At 34.6% G+C, this 22,827-nt stretch overlaps 1 protein-coding gene across 3 annotated transcripts in view; it reads right to left on the reverse strand.

Moving 5' to 3' along the window:
• The window catches only part of TRPM7 (transient receptor potential cation channel subfamily M member 7), a 121,022-nt gene that overhangs the window by 49,061 nt on the left and 49,134 nt on the right, over positions 1-22,827 (reverse strand). For all 3 annotated transcript variants that reach the window (XR_012373622.1, XM_025883699.2, XM_073876982.1), the window contains exons 8-16: positions 21,774-21,948; positions 20,243-20,366; positions 18,414-18,486; positions 16,503-16,603; positions 8,805-8,939; positions 5,526-5,579; positions 2,225-2,365; positions 1,773-1,907; positions 915-1,195 (exon numbers count right to left, since the gene is read on the reverse strand). Coding sequence is in view for 2 of the 3 variants with exons in the window: in XM_025883699.2 (XP_025739484.1) it covers positions 915-1,195; positions 1,773-1,907; positions 2,225-2,365; positions 5,526-5,579; positions 8,805-8,939; positions 16,503-16,603; positions 18,414-18,486; positions 20,243-20,366; positions 21,774-21,948 (1,219 nt within the window). In the remaining variant the exon portion in view is untranslated. The remainder of the gene's footprint in view (positions 1-914; positions 1,196-1,772; positions 1,908-2,224; positions 2,366-5,525; positions 5,580-8,804; positions 8,940-16,502; positions 16,604-18,413; positions 18,487-20,242; positions 20,367-21,773; positions 21,949-22,827) is intronic.

Genomic DNA, 22,827 nt, shown 5'->3' on the forward strand with positions numbered 1-22,827 from the left:
ATCTCTGTTGCTATCACTGTCTCTCTCTCAAATAAATAAATAAAATCTTAAAAAAAAAAAAAAACAACATAAAAAAGGTTTGGTACCCAGTAGAAAGAATAATGTGAATAGGACTAACCTAATCATGAAAAACATCTGAATCTTAGATCCCCAGAGTAAGTGATCATAAGATCCCTGCTTATTTTCACTAATAACACTTACTCTCTTCCAAAGACAGCCCATTTTGGGAGAGCTAAGTTCTATTTTCTATCATAAGGTTTCCTACAAACTATCTTTCCAGCTTGACAGTCATTATTACTCTAAATGTAAACTTCTGTGAACTGTTTTCCTCTTCCATGTATATAGTTCCACCTTCTGAAATGCCCTTCCAGTTGAAATCCCATTCATTTCCTTAGAACACAGCTCAAAACCTTATTTTTTTCTTCTCCTTACCACTCCAAATGGAACTTTTCCTAATCTAATTAATTGCTAGTATGTGCAATTATTAAACTGACTTCTGGCATTTCTTCTTTCTTGCCAAAATATTTAACTCTTGAGTTGTAAACCATAACCTCTTTTTACGTGCATGAACAGGAAAGTTTCCTTCTGAATTTTAAGAAGTACCTAATACATTTTGGGGCGCCTGGGTGGCTCAGTCAGTTAAGCTACCAACTCCTGATTTCGGCTCAGGTCATGATCTCAGGGTTGGAAGATCAAACCTGAGACTCGCCCTCTAAGTCCACGCTCCAGAGAGGAGCCTGCTTAAGATTCTCTATCTCCCTCTCAATAAAAAAAATAAAAGTACCTAATACATTTTAATTGTGCCAATAAAATTATACGTATATATACCCATTTATTGCATGACACTATAACCTCCACTTAAACATGATCTTGTTGTATTTCTTAAATGTTTGAAATGATAAAATATAACTTACTTAGAATACTGTTTCAATTCTTCTGAAGTGTCATCTACAAGGTCACTCTGCTTTGCTTCATATGCCATTGAACGATAGATCTTACAGGCAACTAATGCTTTAGCCATTGATTCTTCACCATGCTGCCATAAAAAACGGGCCATGACCTGTCTCTTCATAAGGCAAGCCCAAATTAACAGTTCATTAAGTGGATAAGGAAAGCGCTTGGTTTCTGGATCATCAATATCTACAATTTCATCTTTGGCTCTCTTCTTCTTTCCTTCTTCCACAGCTGTATCAATCTTCAATGGAAAACAAATGTCTAAGATTCATTATAATAAGGCCATATGACATTAATGTGAGAAGTTTTATAAAATCTCCTTTACACTATTCTCAACTTCATATAGACTGCACAAATCAAAATGGTATAAATTTATAAATTTTATATACTTTATTTTATTATAGCTCAGGTTTTATAGAAATGGCATTTCTAAAAAAAAAAGTCATTGTAATAAAGTTTTTCAAAATTAAAGGAAGGGCCTAAATATTTCAACTAATATCTGATAAAACATAACTTTAATGGAAGAAAAGTGTGTCTAAAATACTTACCTTGCACGCTGTTAATCAGTTACAGTGGAATAAAAGGAGGCAGTTAAGTATTTATCAAAACATTTAAAAATTTTTATTATAACTAAATATAAAAAACTTCATAGAACCGTTAAGTCATAATAAATATCTTTTTGTATATGGGAAAATGAAAAATCAAAGATGTGTCTACAAAAGTTCATTCTTGCTAAAACAAGTAGTTTTCTGTTTCATAAATACTAGTAAATTAGATAGAACAAAATTCAGAAAAGGTTAAAATTTACAGAAACATACCTTTGGTCGATAGGGCTGTGCTGTTTTAATGAAATGATTGTGCCTCATTTTTTCCTTTTTATCTGCCCTATTGCCAAAAGATTCATGACTCTTGCGCAACTGAGGAGTGCTGCTGGAGGTATTTCGGCCAGACCTCTGAAAATGAAAGCTTATTAGTTTTTACAGATTTAAATACACTGATAAGTCATAAAAATTCAAGAATTCATACATATGTACAAATTTGTACACACACAGAAAATAATTATTTTGTTTTGGATTTCAATTACAAAATATTTCTATGTACTCTTATAGTTGAAAATATTGTATTTTTAAGACAATGCTACTTTCACTATTCTAATATAAAAATGTAAGTAATTTTAAACTTTTAAAGTATATGAGTTTTTATGAATTCTTAACTTATAAAGTGTACAATACAAAGGACATATATAGACTTCCCCCAAAATATTACATACCCGATTATTTCCACCAAGACTGTTATATATTAATCGAAAACGTTTCCGAGTGTAGGTGCATCTATAGGTTCCTCCCATAAGATATTCAATAACAAGTCCTATATCAATTAGGGTGATCTTATATCCTGGAGGAAGATTTCCCTGGAAACAAAACATTAGTTTTAAATAGGATATTTCTCAATATTTCCATGCATGCCTAGAAATACACCCACTCTCCAAAATAACAAACGTTTACTTGTTACAAGAAGCTGGGGTTGCCAGCAGCTATCTTTACAGGAGAAGGAAGTAACTTGTTCATTTCCTTCTATAAGAAGAAGGGATTCTGAAGTTTTGAAGTCACAAAGGTGTGCGCTCAGGACAGAGGGATGACTTATAGCAGCAAGAGCATTTGATCTTTCCACTGCCCTAATACTTCACACATAGAGGCAAAGGAACGTCTAAGAGTCAAGTATTCCATTTTCACTGTGGCACATTATCATAAATTACATTTTCCTGCAAAAACAATGCTATAAATGTTAATTATGTTTCCACGCAGGCCCTTAAGTACTTATAAGTACTTTTTAGCCAAAATTATATTGGTTATATTACAGGTTACACAAGTTTTTATAGTCTCATCTAAGATTTAAACTACCACTTATAACACTGTTTAGAACTAAGACTTCATTTTCCCCAGGGCAACAATTTTTTAGAACATGAGCCATTTGTGAGTTTGGAAGATTGTCTGTTCAGAATCAAATATTTGGTTAATCTCATTAAATAATCTTAAAAGGGTTTAATCATAAGACAATTTACATATATTAACCAATTCTGCCCTCCTACCATCACCATTCTTTCCATTTCCCTAATTATAATTTCATAAAATTAGTACTTAAAAATTTTTTAAGATTTTATTTTAGAGAGAGAGCAAGTGAGCCTGCATGCGCACACAGCGGGGAGGGGCAGAGGAGAGGGAGAGAGAGAATCTCAAGCGGACTCCATGCTGAGTGTGGAACCTGATGTGGGGCTGGATCTCATGACCTGAGCCAAAATCAAGAGTTGGATGCTTAACTGACTAAGCCACCCAAGAGCCCCTAGGTCCCCCAGTACTTTTAAAAATGCTTATACCTTTTATAATTTGGTTTCATCTGTGAAGTTTTAAATATCTAGATACTTATTCCTTAAATCTCTGATTTAAAAATTAATCAAAAATAGTTTCGGGTGCCTGGGTGGCTCAGTCGGTTAAGTGTCTGCCTTCGGCTCAGGTCATGATCCCAGGGTCCTGGAATCAGGTTCTGTTTCCAGCTCCCTCCTCAGTGGGGAGTCTGCTTCTCTCTCTCCCTCTACCCCTCCCCTTGCTCATGCTCTCTCTCTCTCTCTCAAATAAAATCTTTAAAATATATATTTTCTCACCTTAAATGCAAGATTTTTCTTTTTATTTTGTCTTGAGCAACCTCAAAATATGCCTTATGAATGAGGATTATCATGCATGTTTTTAGTTTTCTGTTTTTTAAAATATTTGACAAATACCATATGATATGATCCCACTTAAATGGGAAATATTTAAATTAAGGGAAATAATGTGAGTTGCCTAAAAAAAAATACGATAAACAATTTCTCAAACTACACAAATACTACTTACAACACTCAACTTATTAATTTGAATCACAAAATAGTCAATTACTGCCTTTCCTTTAGGATTTTTCACTTACAGAAATAAAAAAAATTGGCTTATTTAGTATAGCCACCAATGTAAAGACAGTCAATTTATAACAAATCTCTTATTTGTTTCTAGAATTAAAAACTATAGTTCCTTCTGCTAATTCACATAAGTAAATCATAATGCAAATGTGTTTTAGAAACCCCTGGACTGAAGGTCTCCCCCATCACTCAAGCTTTCTGGGAAAAGGGGGGGGGGGAAGCCTTAATTATTTTAACAACCAAAAAACCCACAAATTAATGTGAAATGTCCAGAATAGGCAAATCCATACAGATAGAAAGTAGATTAACAGTTGCCTAGGGCAGGAGAGAGGCAGGAAGTAGAGAAGAAAGCAGGAATGGGGAGTGACTGCTAATGGGTACAGGGTTACTCTAAAATTAGATTGTAGTGATAGTTGCACAACTGTGAATATACTAAAAGCCACTGAACTAAACACTTTAAATGGATCAATTTTATGGTATGTGAAATTTTTAATAAAGCTATAAAGGAAAACACATGGAAAAAACTGAATTAAAAATATTTTTAAATATAAAGTCTATGTTCTTCCTATGGGATGTTAGTTTATTAAATAAGTGACAAAACAAAAAATTAAAACAGAAAATGACATTTCTGTTTTAATTTTTCAGTTTTTTAATAGTACACTCACATTTAATAGCAAGTAAAAGTTTGAAGAATTCTAGAAAAAAAGCATTTTAGTTCAGAAACTAAAAAAATATTTCAATTAATTAAACAATTATCTTTTCACTTACGAAAATAAAACTATTAGATACCAATATTTTAAATGACTATAAAATTTTTAATAAATGTCTAAAACTATTCACAAAGAATCCCAACAGAAGAGAAGGGTGATATTAATTCACAAAGAATCCCAAAAGAAGAGAAGGGGAATATTAGTGCATCAAATTTGGTCACCACAGAATGGCTTTAAATAATGATCAATAGTGGATATTAAGAGAGCATTCATGCATGATTTCAACATTTCAGCATTTTTATTGGCAAAATCTGCCATGAAGATCACCATCCAGTGTATCCTTCAATGTCTTTACTCAATGTCCTTTACAGGTCGAGGTAACAATTTTTTTTTTTTTAAAGATTTTATTTATTTGAGAGAGAGAATGAGAGAGAGCACAAGAGGGAAGAGGGTCAGAGGGAGAAGCAGACTCCCTGCTGACCAGGGAGCCTGATGTGGGACTCGATCCCGGGACTCCAGGATCATGACCTGAGGCGAAGGCAGTCGCTTAACCAACTGAGCCACCCAGGCGCCAATTCAAAAATTTCTTTTGAACACAGAGAAAGAAGATACATTCTTTCAATGATCTTCCTTTAGGGACCAATGAGCATTATGAAATTCATCACACTGGATCTCATATGACTAGAAACTCAGAAAAATTGGTCTTAATTTCATAAACTTAAATTTTTCTTGATTTCTGATATATTATGCTCTTTACTGCTATGTTACCACAAACCCAGCCCTTATTTTATCTTGCTCTAAATGTCATTTTATTGATATTTTTAAGATGTACAATATTTAAATGTGTTTTTGAAACAGATGAAGTATAACCAATTTTTAAAATAGCATTTTCAAAAACAAAAATAAACTCTTACCTGTTTGACATCCCGAACAAGATGAAATAGCATTGGATTAGTTGGACCTTGTTTCTTTAAGGAGAAAAAAATTAAAGCAAATTATTATTTTTCTTCAAAATAATGTAACTTCTTTTGTTACAGGACTTTATGAAATGATATTGTTGCTCAAATTATATTGTTTTTCAGCTAAATGAGTTCTGTCCATAAAATGGAGCAAAGAAAAAGATAAACCATTTCATATCATCATATTTACCTTCAAAAAGATGTACAATTTAGGTTATGTTTTACTTATGCAAAAACACAAATTTTAAATCACGCAAACTTTGAAAGCTTTACAATTCTATCTTTAATTTATATTTCTTTCATTGATAATGGAGCTGTACACTATTTAATTTTTTAAAAAATTTATTTATTTGAGAGAGAGCATGAACAGGACAGAGGAAAAGGGAGAAGCAGATCCTCCACTGAGCAGGGAGCCTGATGCGGGACTCGATCCCCAGAGTCCGGGATCATGACCTGAGCTGAAGGCAGACGCTTAACTGACAGCTACCTAGGCGCCCCAATTTAAAATTCTACATAATATCTAAGGGAGCCTGGGTGGCTCAATCGTTAGGCGTCTGCCTTCGGCTCAGGTCATGATCCCAGCGTCCTGGGATCAAGCCCCACATCGGGCTCCCTGCTCTGTGGGAAACCTGCTTCTCCCTCTCCCACTCCCCCTGCTTGTATTCCCTCTCTCTGTCAAATAAAATCTTTAAAATAAAATAAAATTCTGCATAACATCTAAAAACAACTGTTCCTAATACTGGGTATAAACTCTTATTTTGCCTTACTTTGCTCTTTCTTTTTATAATATTTAATCTATCCACTCAGGAGCTGAGTTCTCTCTGGCAATTCTTCTCCTTATGTTAATTTTTTAAAAAATATGAAGTATTTCATATTTTTTAGGTATTGGCAAGTATTGTATTTTCCCTAATCATACAGAAAAGTAATACTTAGAATTCTATTTTATCTTAGTCCATTAATGTTAAATATTACTTCTAAGTATAAAATAAATATACTTTAATATAGCAGTTTTCAAAGTGTGGTCCAGTTAGCTCCCCTGAGGGCCCCCAAGACCCTTTTAGGCAGTCCACGAGATCAAAAGTATTTTCAGAATCATGTTAAGAGGTTATTTTCATTTAGGGCACCTGGGTGGCCCAGTTGGTTAAGTATCCAACTCTTAGTTTCCACTCAGGTCGTGATCTAATGGTCGTGAAATTGAGCCCTATGTTGGGCTCCATGCTCAGCCTGCTTAAGATTCTCTTTGCCTCTCCCTTTGCCCCTCTCCCCCCCAAAACAAACAAACAAACAAAAAACCCACATGTTATTTGCATTTTTTCATTTCTCTCAGTGTTCAGTGGAGTTTTCCAGAGGCTTCTTGTGTGGTATCGTAAGATTAAATTCAAAAGCTACCTTCTATGAAGTCATATATTAAAGAGATTTGTAAGACAGTAAAACTATTCTACACTCCTCACTAATCTATTTTTCTTGAAAAATGTTATTTGTGTTAACATGTAATAGATTTATTATTGTTACTTAAAATTAGTATTTTTTAAATTTCTTGATTATACATTCTAATGTGGTATTGACACACATAAATAAACCCTCTTCAGAATAGCTTTTTTAAGTCCCCAACAACTTTTTATGTAATAGGACCCTGACAACAAAGTTTGAGAACCACTACTTTATCATGTTATATAATCCTTTAACTTTAAACAAAGCTTATCAATTACTGATGCTGAAAAGTAAATATCATCTTAATAACTCTGAGTTACACAATTTAAAAAATTACCTGCCTTGCTAATGGGATCAATTTTTATTTTTTATTACTTTTATATCTGCTTTACATTTCAGGAGTATACCTTATTACTTTAGCACAATGAATAATCCTTTTAATTTTTATACCTGTTTGCTAGAAAGAGTAGAATGCCAACAAAGTTCAATCTAACTGTGCTAGATACTATTAAAGAAAAAAAATGGGGGAAAATAAAAGATATAATCCCTACTCAAAAGAAGCTTACAATCCACAGGGAAGATATAATTGTCCTCAACTAACTATGCCGAAGGGTTCGTGGAGGTAGTGGCACAGATTAGAACTATGTTCTAAATAATGAATAAAATTCCAGTAAGTGCAGAGTAGCTGAGAGAAAAACACACACCAGCAGTGTGTAAACAAGACATGCTTTTTTAAAAAGTTTATATTTTGGGGGACTAATAATAGGTAGAAACATAACTGAAACATCCAGTATGGGAAGGTGGGGGTGGGAATAAAAGGCCAAGTGACAGTTAGCTAGGGCAAAATCTCAAAAGCTGAAAAACTTTGGATTTTTTTGGATCAAAGTTTGAAAAACTTTGGATCAAGCTAAGAGCTTGGTTATTATTCTATACACACTGGGGAGCTATCAAAGATTTTTTAACTGGGGAAAGATATGGTAAAATATAGGGTTATAATAATTAGCTTAAAGAACTGATTTGAAGAAAGGACAATGAGATTAGATTACTATAATAAGACTGCTATAAACACAAAGTACAAAGACATTAGGAATGAAAAGGAGGAGATAAAAAGGCAGAAATTGATGAATGAACAGACAGCTTTGCAGAGAAGTCAAAGTTAGAAAGCTAGGATTTGGTAATAGTGTACCTCAAAATATAGTACAATTAAATTAATGTTGGTAACATGGAAAACCAGTAACAAGGGCAGTATTTACTCTCCAATGCTAGACACATGAACTGAGAAAGGCTTTGTAAAGGAAACAGTTTTCAGGAGCTCTTTAGAAAAAAAACGAAAAATTGTATGTAAGCTAAAAGAGGGATACCACAAGGTCAAAATCACGAATGTAAAAAAAAAGAGAAAAGAAAAAACAATCTGTAATTTATCCATTAAGAAAAGCCATCAAAAGAAGTTTGGTGTAACAAATGACTACCCAAGAGGAAAAAAAAGAAGAAGAAAATACAATGACTCTGTAATTAAGAAGCTGATCCTATGGTTTTAAAAAGGGGTGAGGAGAAGGAATGGGAGACAGGGTTATTAATACTTTACCTCCTTCTTATGTGACTATGGTGACAGGGGAAATATCAGAAACAAGGAAAGGGTTTCAGATTGTCACATAACCAACCCACCCTAACACTGGCTGTAATTCTTCCAAGTAATCAAGAAAATCATTAAAGGTTTTAGCAGTAGAACTGGATATGTTCAGGTACAATTACACTTCTCAAAGAGATAACCTTAGTCAACAAAGAATTTTAACATATACTTACTGTGTTATAAAGTTCTTCCAGTCTAGGAATGGTAAGGAATTTATGCATGCTTACTCCATTTTCAATAAGAAGTTTCACAAATGCAACTCTATCCATTACAAGAGCATCAAGCATAGCTTGTTCCAAGGACCCAACCTAAAAGAAAATAAAAATTAATCAATATATTTCACAGTTTAATTATACAAATAGTTCTAAATGAAAGTCCTTATTTGTTCCTGAACAGTATTAGAACAAAATTAAAAAGATGCAAAATAGGGGTGCCTGGGGGGCTCAGTCAGTTAAGTCTTCAACTCAATTTTGGCTCAGGTCATGATTTCAGGGTTGTGAGATCAAGCCCCGCATCCAGCTCCACACTGCATGTGGAGCCTGCTAAGATTCTCTCTTTCCCTCTTGCTCTGCCCTGACCCCAACTCAAAAAAAACCCCACGCAAAATAGTAAAAGGCTAGGACTTAAGGTATAAAGAGAATAGCAGAAAAGACCTCTATAGAGTAGCAGTCTCCAAAGAACATTTCATAAGCAGTATTTCTGCAGGAGAGTGTTATATAGGGATTAAAAAAAAAAGAATTCATCATTAAGTCAATTTAGGGGAAAAATATCTTAAGAGCAACAGTTCTCAATGTTTAGGAAAGGTTTTTTTGAGGGATCATTTCAATAACTGGGGGCCATTACCAACATTCAAAGGATACCAGAGATCATACAACATGCCAGACAATTTCACTCAAAAAGGAAGTGTCCCATATCTCACACAATTTTGTTATCCTGTTACATGTTCATGAATAAAAATGCAATAGTTCTGCTTTACATATAAACATAAAGTATTGTCATGGTTTGTTTTACAAAATGACTTTCCAAAAATACAACTACCATATAAATTAGGTAAGATGGTACTTAGCTTTCTTTAGAACTTTAGCAGAATTATTCACCATTAGAGAAAAATAACATCTCCAAACAGCAACACAATCTGTGCTGTTTGAGTTTAATGTAACACACGTATATCAGTCAGCATTTACAAGCTAACCCTTTTTAGTTTTTAGGGACTCTTTAGATATTTTTCAACAAACTCTGAATCAAATGCTATTAAATTAGTGGAGACACAAATATAGAGATTTCATTAAGTACTGTAAGTAAAGGGTATTTTTATTAGTAGAATATTAATATATTTAATATTAATATATTTTATATGTATAATATTAAGATACTTTAATATCTCATATTATTGCTTCTGTATATATTTTTTTGAGATGTTATTTATTTGACAGAGAGAGAGAGAGAGAGTGAGCTGCAGGCAGGGGAGAGGAAGAAGCAGGCTCCCCACGGAGCAGAGTCCGACCGCAAGGCTCGATCCCAGGACTCCGGGATCATGACCTGAGCCGAAGGCAGATGCTTAACCACCTGAGCCACCCAAGCGCCCCAACTTCTGTATATTTTTAATATTTTGGTACCATATGATAGAATAAAACTTTGTGGTGAAAAATCAATACCAAAATGATTTTTTTTTTTTACCTCTCGTTTTCCAATCTTATTCTGATGCTGTCTTCAGAAGTTTACTAGACAACTATACAACTTCTCTACAGTAACTTCTATTAACCTTTCTTCAGTGTATCCTCTACTTTCATCACTCAGCAAAGGATTTGGTCACCAAGATCTTTTTCAGGATATAGACTAAATGCAAACCTTATACCTGATGGGTTTTCAAGATGAAAGATCTTTTTTCTGCAGTATTTTTTTACCACTCAGTTCTATGTCATAACAAGGGAAATATTTTGACACTGCACTTAAAGATAAGGCCAAACTAATTAATAACACTGTAAAACTTATTTTCTCATACTAACAACTGGTCATTTATCATGGCATGTTATTCCTATTTTAGTTAAGATTCTTTCTCTTATCACATACAAATAATTCTAATGTTATTACTTATTCTAACATTAACTATTTGTACTCTTAATTCCTATTTGGTCGTCTTCATGGGTGTTTTTCTGCTCTCATGGAATTTAAGTCACCAACAACATTCAGTATTAGTGTGCACTCACAACTGCAGCATTTACACTGATTCTACATAAAATAAGTATAAGCATCTAATTACTTATGCCACCTATATGTTGCCATTCTTAAGCACCTCTGCACTGAAGTATCTATTTTTATTATAAATCACTTTCATTTGTCTTTATTACAATATGGCATTATATTGTTTTTTTAAAATTTGTATAGAAATGCACTCAATGAGGGTGCCTGGGTGGCTCAGTTGGTTAAGCGACTGCCTTCGGCTCAGGTCATGATCCTGGAGTCCCAGGATCGAGTCCCGCATCGGGCTCCCTGCTTGGCAGGGAGTCTGCTTCTCCCTCTGACCCAACCCCCTCTCATGCTCTCTCTCTCTCTCTCATTCTTTCTCTCAAATAAATAAATAAAATCTTTATAAAAAAATGCACTAAATGAAAGTCTATTTTCGTATAATAAAAAGGTCATAATAAAACTGACATGTTCTATCTGAATTGAACAGAAAGAAACGTTCTATCTGAATTAGGTTTATAACCACGGCCTTAAAACAACAATAAAGCCTGACAAAATTTTCACATCTGAGAAAAAAAGGTTTAAAGAAAAAGTATCTGTTTTGTTCCACATTTCTTCATACATTCAATGCACTCTGAACTCCTAACAAATGAAGAGGAAAAACAGTAAAACAATTAGGCTGCAAACTCTAGCATGAAGGCAAGCACAAAATCAAATAGGTATTATTGTGCAGAACAAATCCATGACATAAACCACATATACACAGAAGATAAAGGCTTTGTCCAAGCCTTTACATCTCAGGAGATTAAAAACCCCAATGAAGTTATTCAAGGGAATAAAAGGTTGGTTTACTTAAGTTACAGCTTTACCACAGCTGATTAACATTAATTTTTTCTGCTGTAGTCCTACAAGAATGGAAGTGACTATTCTTTTTTATTATTCCTACAAGAATGGAAGTGACTATTCTTTTTTATTATTTATAGGAAATACATTCCCATGGTTTAAAAAAATAATCAAGGGGCACCTGGGTGGCTCAGCTGGTTAAGCGACTGCCTTCGGCTCAGGTCATGATCCCGGAGTCCCGGGATAGAGTCCCACATCGGGCTCCTTGCTGAGCAGGGAGCCTGCTTCTCCCTCTGACCCTCCCCCCTCTCATGTACTCTCTCTCTCTCATTCTCGCTCTCTCAAATAAATAAATAAATCTTTAAAAAAAAAAAAGATTAAAGAAAAAATAAAAAAATAATCAAATACCAAAGTGGTATAAAATGAAACTTTGTCTCCTCTGGCCTTCATCTCTATAAATATATCCCATAATAACAGTTTCCAGAAAGGTTCTATGACTACACAGTGCCTGTAGATATGCCTGAATGTGTGTACATCCATAAACAGAATTTGCTACATTGAAGTTCATGCTATGCATACTTTACTGCAATTTGCTGTTTACACTTTGTAGACAGAAAAGATCTAGCTCATCCTCTGTAAAGACTGGATAAAATAATCCAAGGTGGGGATGAACATTTATTTTGCCAAGTTTCCCAGTGATTCAGACATATAACAAAAATTTGTCAAGTGTTTACTATGCCAGTCTGTGAATATAGCAGGTTAACAAAAAAAATCTTTTTTTTTTTAAATATTCTTGCTTCTGTAAAATTTACTTTCTAGGAGTAGAAAGAGAAACAAATGGCTAAGATATATGGTGATAAATGCTAAAGAAAAAAATGGCAAAGAACACAGAAAATGCTGTCACAGGGGACTGCTATTAAAGTAGGGTGGATGGGGAGCTTGGGTGGTGCAATCAGTTGAGCGACTGACTCTTGGTTTTGGCTCAGGTTCTGATCTCAGGGTTATGAGATCAAGCTCCAAGTCAGGGTCTGCACTCAGCGTGGAATCTGCCTGGGATTCTCTCTCTGCCCCTCCCCCCACCCACACACGCTTGTGCTCTCTCTCTCTCTGAGGTAAATAAACCTTAATAAAATATGGTGGACAGTAAAAGCCTGAGGAGGACAAGTTTGGTTATAAATCAGAAAAAGAGGGGTGCCTGGCTGGCTCAGACAGAAAAGTGTCTAACTCTTGATCTCGGGGTCCTGAGTTTGAGCCCCACATTGGGTACAGACATTACTTAAATAAATATTTTTTTAAAAAAGGAAACGAGAAAAAGAAAACAAATCAAGTCCAGGTAGGCATCTGGAGGAAACTGTTCCAGAGAGAAAAAACAGCAAGTACAAAGATGGGGGGAGCATTCTTAGTATGTTTTAAGAAGACGCCAATATGGCTACATAAAAGAGTGCAAAGGGAATGGTGTTAACACATAAGGTAACAGAGGTAGTTAATAGGGCAGAAGATGTGAAGCCCTGTAGGCCATCATAAGGGTTCTGGATTATGCTCTGCGTAAATGTGATGTGATCCATCTTCTGTCTAAGAGGGAGAATGAGAATAAGGAAACCAAGGACGATGCTACTAAAACAATATAGAAGGGTGATAGCAGATTGGACCAGGATGACAAAAAATTGGGTATTTTGAAAGTAGATCTGAAAACATTTATAAATGGAATTGGATTGGAATATATGAAAAAAAGAAAATAAAAAATGACACTAAGATTTCTTTTCTCCAAACTGGGAGAAGGTTGTTGCCATTTACTAAGATGAGAGATGGGAAAGACCGTGGAAGGAGGAACTGGTCTAAAAATCTAAGATAACACTGTAATAAATTCTCTTATACATAGAGGACTATTCCTTTTTTTTCTCTTCCTTCCTTCCCCCCTCCCGCCCTCCTTCCCTCCCTTTCTTCTCTTGTACATAGAGGACTATTTCTTTTTTCCCTTTTCATTCCTTCCTTCCTCCCCCGCTTCCCTCCCTTTCTTTTTTCTTTTAACCCCTTCTTTTGACTCCTTCACCCATTTTCCCCACCTCCCCACCCCAATCTGTTCTGTTATCTATGAGCTTGATTTTTCTTTTTTAATTCCACATATAAAAGAGATCATATGGTATTTATATTTCACCTAGCATAATGATCTCAAGATCCATCTATGTTGTTGCAAATAGCAAGATTTCACTCTTTCTTACGGCTGAATAATACTCCATTCTATATATACACAATTTCCTTATCCATTAATCCATCAAGCCAGAAAACAATGAACAAAATGGCAATAAGTACACAGCTATCAATAATTACTTTAAACGTAAATGGACTAAATGTTCCGATCAAAATGCAGTGTTTAAATGGATTAAAAAAAAAACAAAAACCAAGACTCATCACCTATATGATGCCTGCAAGAGACTCACTTTAGATGTAAAGTCACAGACTAAAAGTGAAGGGACAGAATAAGATATTCCCTGCAATGGAAACCAAAAGACAGATGGAATAGCGATACTTCTCTCAGACAAAACAGACTTTAAAACAAACACTGTAATAAGACAAAGAAGGCATTACATGATAATAAAGGAGTCAATCCAACAAGAAGATACAACATTTGTAAATATTTATGCATTCAACCCAGGAGGACCTAAATATATAAAGCAAATAATAAAAGATACAAAGGGAGAAAGAGACAGCAATACAGTAATGGTAGGATACTTTAATACACCCCCCTTACATCGATAGATAGATCATCCAGACAGAAAATCAATAAGAAAACATTGGCCTTAAATGGACTTAACAGATATTTACAGAACATCCCCATCAAAAAGCAAAAGAACACACATTCTATCAAGTGAATACAGAATATTTTCAAGGCTAGATCATATGGTAAGCCATAAAAAAGTCTTAATAAAATTAGGAGGACTGAAATCATATCAATCATCTTTTCCAACCACAATGGTATGAAACAAAAAATGAGTTCTATGAAAAAGAACTGGAAAATTCACAAATATGTGAAAATTAAATAACATGCTACTGAACAACCAGTGAGTCAAAGAAGAAATAAACAAAAAATACCCTGAAACAATTAAAAATGGAAATAAAAATACCAGAATTTGTAGAATGGATCAAAAGCAGTTCTAAGAGGAAAGCTGACAGCAATAAATGCCTATCTCAAGAAATTTTAAAAGTCTCAAACACCTAACTTTACATCTCAAGGAATGAGAAAAAGAATAAACAAAATAATCCAAAGTTGGTAAGAAGGAAATAAGAAAGATTAAAATAGAAATTAATGAAATAGAAACTAAAATAACAATAAAGAAGATCAAATTAAGAGCTGGTTCCTTGAAAAGATAAATGAAAGGTTGAGAAATCTTTAGTTAGACTCACCAAAAAAAAAAAAGGAGAGGACTCAAAATCAAAAATAAAACAGATGTTACAACTAATACCACAGAACTACAAATGATTATAAGAGACTACTATGAACGATTATATACTACAAAACTGGGACAACCAGGTACCTTGGGTGGCTCAGCCAGTTAAGTGTCTGACTTCGGCTCAGGTCATGATCATGGGGTCCTGGGTCTGAGCCCCAAGTCGGGCTCCCTGCTCAGTGGGCAGTCTGCTTCTCCCTCTCCCTCAACCCCTGCCCACTGCTCGTGCTCTCTCTCTCAAATAAATAAATAAAATCTTTAAAAAAAAAAAATGGGGGCACCTGGGTGGTTCAGTTGTTAAGCATCTGCCTTTGGCTTAGGTCATGATCCCGGGGTCCTGGGATGGAGCCCTGCATAGGGCTCCCTGCTCAGCGGGAAGCCTGCTTCTCCCTTTCCCACTCCCCCTGCTTATGTTCCCCCTCTTGCTGTGTCTCTCTCTGTCAAATAAAGAAAATCTTTAAATAAATTAATTAATTTAAAAAAAAAAGGACAACCTATGGGCTCCTTACTCTGAGGGGAGCCTGCTTTTCCCTCTCCCTCTTCCGCTCCTCCTGCTTGTGCTCTCTCCTTCTCTCTCTCTCTCTCAAATAAATGCTTTAAAAAAAACTGGACAACCTAGAAGAAATGGCTAAATTCCTGGGAAAATACAACCTACCAAGACTGAATCATGATGAAATGGAAAATGTGAACAGAACAATCACTAGTAAGGAGATTGAATCAATAATCGAAAACCTACCAACAAACAGGAAAGCAGGACCAGACAGCTCACTGGTGAATACTACCAAACATTCGAAGAATTAATACCAATCCTTTTTAATCTCTTCCAAAAAATAAAGGAGGAGGAAACTCTTCCAAACTTATTTTATGAGGCTAGCATTAACTTGATAGCAAATTCAGATAATGACCCAAGAAAATTACAGGCCGATATCCCTGATAAACACAGATGTATGGGCGCCTGGGTGGCTCAGTTGGTTAAGTGGCTGCCTTCGTGATCCCAGGGTCCTGGAATCAAGCCCCACATTGGGCTCCCTGCTCAGCGGAGAGCCTGCTTCTCCCTCTCCCTCTGTCTCTGCGTGCCGCTCTGCCTACTTGTGCTCTCTCTCTGTCAAAATAAATAAAATCTTAAAAAAAAAAAGAGAGATGTATAGGCACTATTTCTAAGACTTCTTTCAGTTCTAGGATTTTTAGTGATCAATACCCTATAGAAAGTAAGGTTTTATCATAAGGAAAACAGAACTTATTAAATCCTAAATGGATCTGGATGCTGTAGAAATGTTTAGCTAGATCAATTTGCATTTTAGGCAGACAAAAATGTCAAGTTAGGTCACAATTCCAGCAAATACTTTGTTATTACACAGTCTAATTTAATTACATAGTATATTTAGATTATTTACATACCAGCCACTGCTGTCCATAAACAAACACATGATTTTTGGCAATGTCAACTCTATCCCATGCCAATGTAAGGATAAGCTGGTCAAATGCAGATGCATTAGTGCCTAATTGAACAGAGAAAACAGTTGACAAGATCAGTTAATTTATCTCTATTAAAATGTGAGCACTTATGAATTCTCCCCATTCCCTTTTAATTAACTTACATAGCTCATTTCAGTCGCTGTTCAGAGGCAGCCTGCCTCAGAAAGGTAAGGTTACCCCCCAGGGTTGAGGGCTTTTATTTTCCAACTACAGAAAACACACAGCCTCACTCATTGCAAACAATTCAGAATCCAGAACATAAGAATAAAACAAAGATATCTGTTTCTATCACAGAGACAGTACCATGTTAAGATTATGAAAAACATCCTTTGTCTTCCACAAAGAACATGCACTTTTCTGCGCATATATAAATTCATACAAATACTTTTGTCTATGCAAAAGTGGATGATACTATACAAAGTATTTAGTAACCTACTTTATGTACCTTAACATCATACCTTAGTTTTGTAAAACATACATACAGATTACCTTATATACATATTAATTCTTTTAAAGGTGAACTAAAGTTGATTCAAAAAATACTCTAGTGGCCATTCAGATTATTTTGAATTTTTTGTTGAGTATATTTTTATGCACATGTTTGATTATTTAAATAGGATGATTCTATAGAAGCCAAAATGCTGGGTAAAGAATATATACTTTAAAACTTTTGATATACTGCCAAAATACGTTCCAGAAAGGTGATACCATCCATCAATGGTACAAAAATATCCAATAGGGGAGTAAAACGCTTCTGTATTAAGATTTACTTTGTTTTAATTATAATATTAACCATCTTTCCACATTTTTGCCAAGCATTTGTATTATTCTGCTAACATCTTTTACATAAATTGACTAATTTTTCCATGAGGTAGTCATCATCTTACTATTAATTTGTAACAACTCTTTGTGGTCCCTCCAGATTCCTATTCCTTAATTTCTTCACCTGTGAGGAAATAATAGGAAATCTGCCTCCTAGGGTTGTGAGATTAAATGATAAACAGTATAAAACACTAAAACACAGTGGTTAGCACAAAGAAAGTCTATGGCAAGTGTTAGGTTAGGTGTTCTCTTTTTATTTTTTATATGTATGCAATCCCATTTATTGATCTTTCCCTTTATAAAAGTTTCTGGATTTTCTATTATTTATGATGTCTTTTTCCCAAGATGTAAATATATTTTATTATAGTATTTTTTAAATGTTTATTCTATTGGCAATTTATTATGGTCTCATATTTGGGAAATTCTTGTGAATGACAACAACATGGTGTCCTCTTGCTCTGCTCCTGTCACTTCACAGCATACCTGGACTTTCAAGTACCCACCCAGATGGGACTCAATTTCAGCTTCTAATTTTTGGCAAGATTTTTCACTGTAATTCTGTTTATCGGTTGGATGTCTTTGGCAAGATGAGAGGACAAAACAGTTCAATGTGATGTGTGTTAACCCTTTAGTCCTCAAAGATACCACTAGTTTTCTTTCCAAACTTCCTTTCAGAATGAAAACAGCATGGTTAAGAATGTTTTAATTTCTATCAACCAAGACCTCGTTACCTTTAAACACTTGCTTTCAGCCAATTAAAAATGTGCATTCTTAATACTGTAATTAAATGGGTCTGTTGGCAAAAACCCTGCTAGAAATTAAAATTTTTTTAAATTTCTACAAGACAAAAACAAAAGCCCATTTACTGTCACAGAAAGGTAACACTGTGTCTTCCACAAAGAACAATTATTGAAAAATTCAGTTCCCAAACATTTAGCTAGATTAAAAAGTCCTATCTTACATAAATAAGCTATAAATAAATTATCAAATAAAAAAACTTTTAAATCTTACCTTTAAGAAGTGCAGTAAGTATTGCTACATCTATATCTTGATGTTCATCTGATCCAATGTGGAAAACCGTGATCTATTTAAAGATCAATTCATAATATTATGCCTTTATATTTTCAAAGCTAAGGCATAAGGTATATAAAACAAAGTAATTTCAGATTACATGGGAGATAATGTTTTTGGGGGGTTTTGATCAGAAATTACTTCGTTTCAACCAAAAATTCCCACAAAATTAAAAAACTTCTATCATTTACCAAATAAAAATAGCAAGTATACTAAAAATATTTAGTTTCATATTATATTCATTTTTTGACCTATCTCAGGTCCTTTACTAAAGTAAGCAACTTATGGCCTAAGACTATAGATTATATGTCTAAGTAAATCCTGATGTTCTTTCTACAGAGTGAACATTTAATTCAAGTAATGTATATATGTGTTTTTTTTTTTTTAAGATTTTATTTATTTGTCAGAGAGAAAGAGAGATAGCACACACAAGCAGGGGGAGCGGCAAGCAAAGGAAGAAGAAGGCTCCCTGCTGAGCAGGGAGCCTGATGTGGGACACGATCCCAGGATCCTGGGATCATGACCTGAGCCGAAGGCAGGCGCTTAACCAACTGAGCCACCCAGGTATCCCTATATAATAGTGTTCCTGAATGAAAAATGTTTTCTTCAATCCTTTTCCTGGAAATTTCTTTAAATTATTTGAAGTGAAATGCCACTTGAGAGGTTTTTAATAACATTTTTTCATAAAGTAAGACTATCATAACCCCATATACATTTTGCAATTTTATTGTGTACAAAAAGGAAATGCATGAAAAACAGCAGATCAAATCATGTTATCATCTACCTGTCATAGTTGTTAAAAAATTTTATCTCTGAAAACTTAAAGCCCATGTTTAGATACCTGAAATTAAACAACACTGATCTTTAATTTAATCTGAGCATTCAGAGTAAAATAAATTCTTTTCCCAAATATATTCTATTTTTTTTTTGAGATTTCCTTTTTTCCAGTAATCTCTACACCCAATGTGGGGCTCGAACTTAGAACCCTGAGATCAAGAGTTGCTTTGCTCTACTGACTGAGCCAGCCAGGCGCCCCTCCAAATATATTTTAGAGAAGCCTTTAACTACTCTTTACAGTTCTTCCTTGATTCTAGATATAATCTGTTGAGGCTAGTTATTAAAATTTTCCTAAAACAGTGCAAATATATGTCTCAATACCATATAAAAACTATAATCCTCTGATAATCACTCTGTTTGAAGAAAACAATAAAAGACTTTTTTTTTTTTAAGATTTTATTTATTTATTTGACAGAGAGACACAAAAAGAGAGGGAACACAAGCAGGGGGAGTGGAAGAGGGAGAAGCAGGCCTCCTGCAGAGCAGGGAGCCCAATGCAGGGCTCGATCCCAAGACCCTGGGATCATGACCTGAGCCGAAGGCAGACGCTTAACAACTGAGCCACCCAGGTGCCCAATAAATGACATCTTTACATGGTTAAAAAACTTTAGAATTTTAAATCCAAATTAAAAGCAAAAGTATTTCAGGGTGCCTGAGTGGCTCATTCCGTTGGGTAAGTGTCCAACTCTTGGTTTTGGCTCAGGTCATGATCTCGCAGTTGCAGGATCAAGCCCCAGGATGGAGCCCCATATGGGGCTCGGTGCTCAGTGCAGATTTTGCTTCGGAATCTTTCCTTCTCCCCCGCCCTCCCCCTTTGTCCCACCCCACATGCACTCTCTTTCCTTTTAAAATAAATCTTAAAAAATATTTCACCAATTTTATAATGTGTTTTGAATGAAATAAAAAGGCTTATTCTGCTGAAATATACTTACAAGCTCCTTTCTTTTCATGCATTCCATCAGTGTTTGAAATAAATGAACTGCTTCACTCTGGCCAAAGTTAAATGTTTTTTTGATGGTTGAAATAATATCTGGCTCTGCTGCATCAGGAAGATTGCTGAAGAGGAAACATAATAAATTCACTGATTTCAATTTCTATTATTTGTAGAATCTAATATCAAGTATAGGTGAATCCATGTAAGACCTTTAGAGATAATGTATTAATATTAAATAGTTGACCCTGAGTGAAATATTGTCCTTTATGAGTCATATGGGGAGAAAATAAATGGAGTTATTTTTCTCTTTGAATTATTTTTTTAAATTTTATTCTGTTATGTTAATCACCATACATTACATCATTAGTTTTTGATGTAGTGTTCCATGATTCACTGTTTGCATATAACACCCACCGCTCCATTCAGTACATGCCCTCTTTAATACCTATCACCAGGTTAACTCATCCCCCCAGCCCCCTCCCCTCTAGAACCCTCAGTTTGTTTCTCAGAGTTCTTTGAATTATTTTAAATTGTTTTACAAGGCATGTGCTGCAACAGCACTACTCACATTTTATAAGATACTCTATAAACATAATTTTATTTATTTTTTAAAGCATTTTTTTGAAGATTTTATTTATTCATTTGAGACACAGAAATACAAAGAAAGAGAAAGTATGAGCAAGGGGAGAGGCAGAGGGAGAGGGAGAAGCAAGCTCCCCGCTGAGCCAGGAGTCCGATGCGGGGCTCAATCCCAGGACCCTGGGATCATGACCTGAGCCGAAGGCAGATGCTTAACCATCTGAGCCATCCAGGCGCCTTTATAAACGTAATTTTAAGATACTATGGTGTATTAAGCAATACTTCACCAAGATGTCTTACACATGAGCACATTCACATTTTTCTCTCTTCCTCAACAGGTAATATATTTATATGGCTCAAAAATATGATGATATAAAAATTATTAAACATAAATATGAAAATTCATCGTGAAAGTCTCTTTCCCACTATCTTCCATCTGCCCAGTTCCATCACAACTGCTTTCCTTTTTCCATGTATGTACTTTGGTAATTTTCCCAAATCTAGTACACAGATACCAACCTTTCTTAGCTACAAACTACTCTGTTATGTAGATATACCATAATTTATCTAGCCCCCTTGATATACATTCTATTTTGTACCAATCTTTTACTTTTATAAACACTGTAATGAGTAACTTTTTATGTTTTTATGTATTTCACATGTATAAAAAAGTACATCTGTATAAACAATTCCTAGAAATGGATCTAATGGGTCCAAAGATATGTGCCTCTGTATGTTTGACAGATCTTGCAAAATTGTCCTCTATGTAGACTGTTACACTTTAATTCATTCCAATAATGTATTAGACAAGCTATTTCCTCAAACCATACAAGGTATTGTATTAAACTTTAAATTTTCATGTTCATAAAATACTGAAATGAATCTAATACTCTAAAAGCCACAAGCCTCTTTACATAGTTATTGAAATCTTTTTGTAATCACACACTTACCCTCCCTCTTCTGTTTGCTTATGAATATATGCCAGTAGATCTGCAGCTCTGCCTGTTCCTTCACAAACAACGACTGGAACAGGAGGACTTTCCTGAAGATACTCTAAAACTGTGAGGATAACATTTGGCCCACCCTCAAATATAAGTGCCACCACAGGGACACCTTGTCCAATTCCTTAAAAAAGTAAAAGATTATAAGACATTAGGCAAAATACAGTAATTTAATCTTATTTTTTACTTAATCAAAACACAAAATAAAAATAAAAAGCCAAAATATAATTTCTTGTAAGACTGTGTTGACTTCATTTCAAGCATTCAACATGATACCAATCTAGCCTAAGTGAATTAAATACTGAATGAATTACTTTTTCATTAAAGTAGTTCTAAATGACAGTTAGAAAATAAATGATTAGGCATGCACTAGAATTTAGTTTCACTGAAAAGTGAAAATTATTTTGTATATTTCACTAATTGAACTCTTGACAAGAAATTTATAACACCAATTTGTTTTTTAAAGATTTTTTTTTAAGTAATCCCTTCACTCAAGGTGGCGCTCTAACTTAAAACTCCAAGATCAAGAGTCATATGGTCCAGCAAATAAGCCAGCCAGGCACCCCTAGTTTGCTTTCCTTTTTTTTTTTTTTTTAAAGATTTATTTGACAGAGAGAGAGAGAGAGAGAGACTACGAGAGAGGGAACACAAGCAGGGGAAGTGGGAGAGGGAGAAGCAGGCCTCCCACCGAGTAGCCCAACGTGGGGCTCGATCCCAGGACCCCGGGATCATGACCTGAGCCGAAGGCAGACGCTTAATGACTGAGCCACCGAAGTGCCCTCAGTTTGCTTTTCAATACTGTATGAGTTGAACTTCTAATGTATATTTGTTTTTATTCACTTTTAAAATGTATATTTCTGATTTCAAATGCACTGAGACATTAATATAGAAGTTAATGACAGAGTCAGGATTATATAAATGGAACTGATCAATAAAATCCAGAACCTCTACAAGAGTAACAGAAAAGATTTAGTGAAGAATACCAATTTTTGTTTTTACAGTA

The sequence above is a fragment of the Callorhinus ursinus genome, unplaced genomic scaffold (assembly GCF_003265705.2).
Source record: "Callorhinus ursinus isolate GAN/ISIS: 27379988/994484 unplaced genomic scaffold, GSC_fseal_2.0 scaffold25, whole genome shotgun sequence".
NCBI lineage: Eukaryota > Metazoa > Chordata > Mammalia > Carnivora > Otariidae > Callorhinus > Callorhinus ursinus.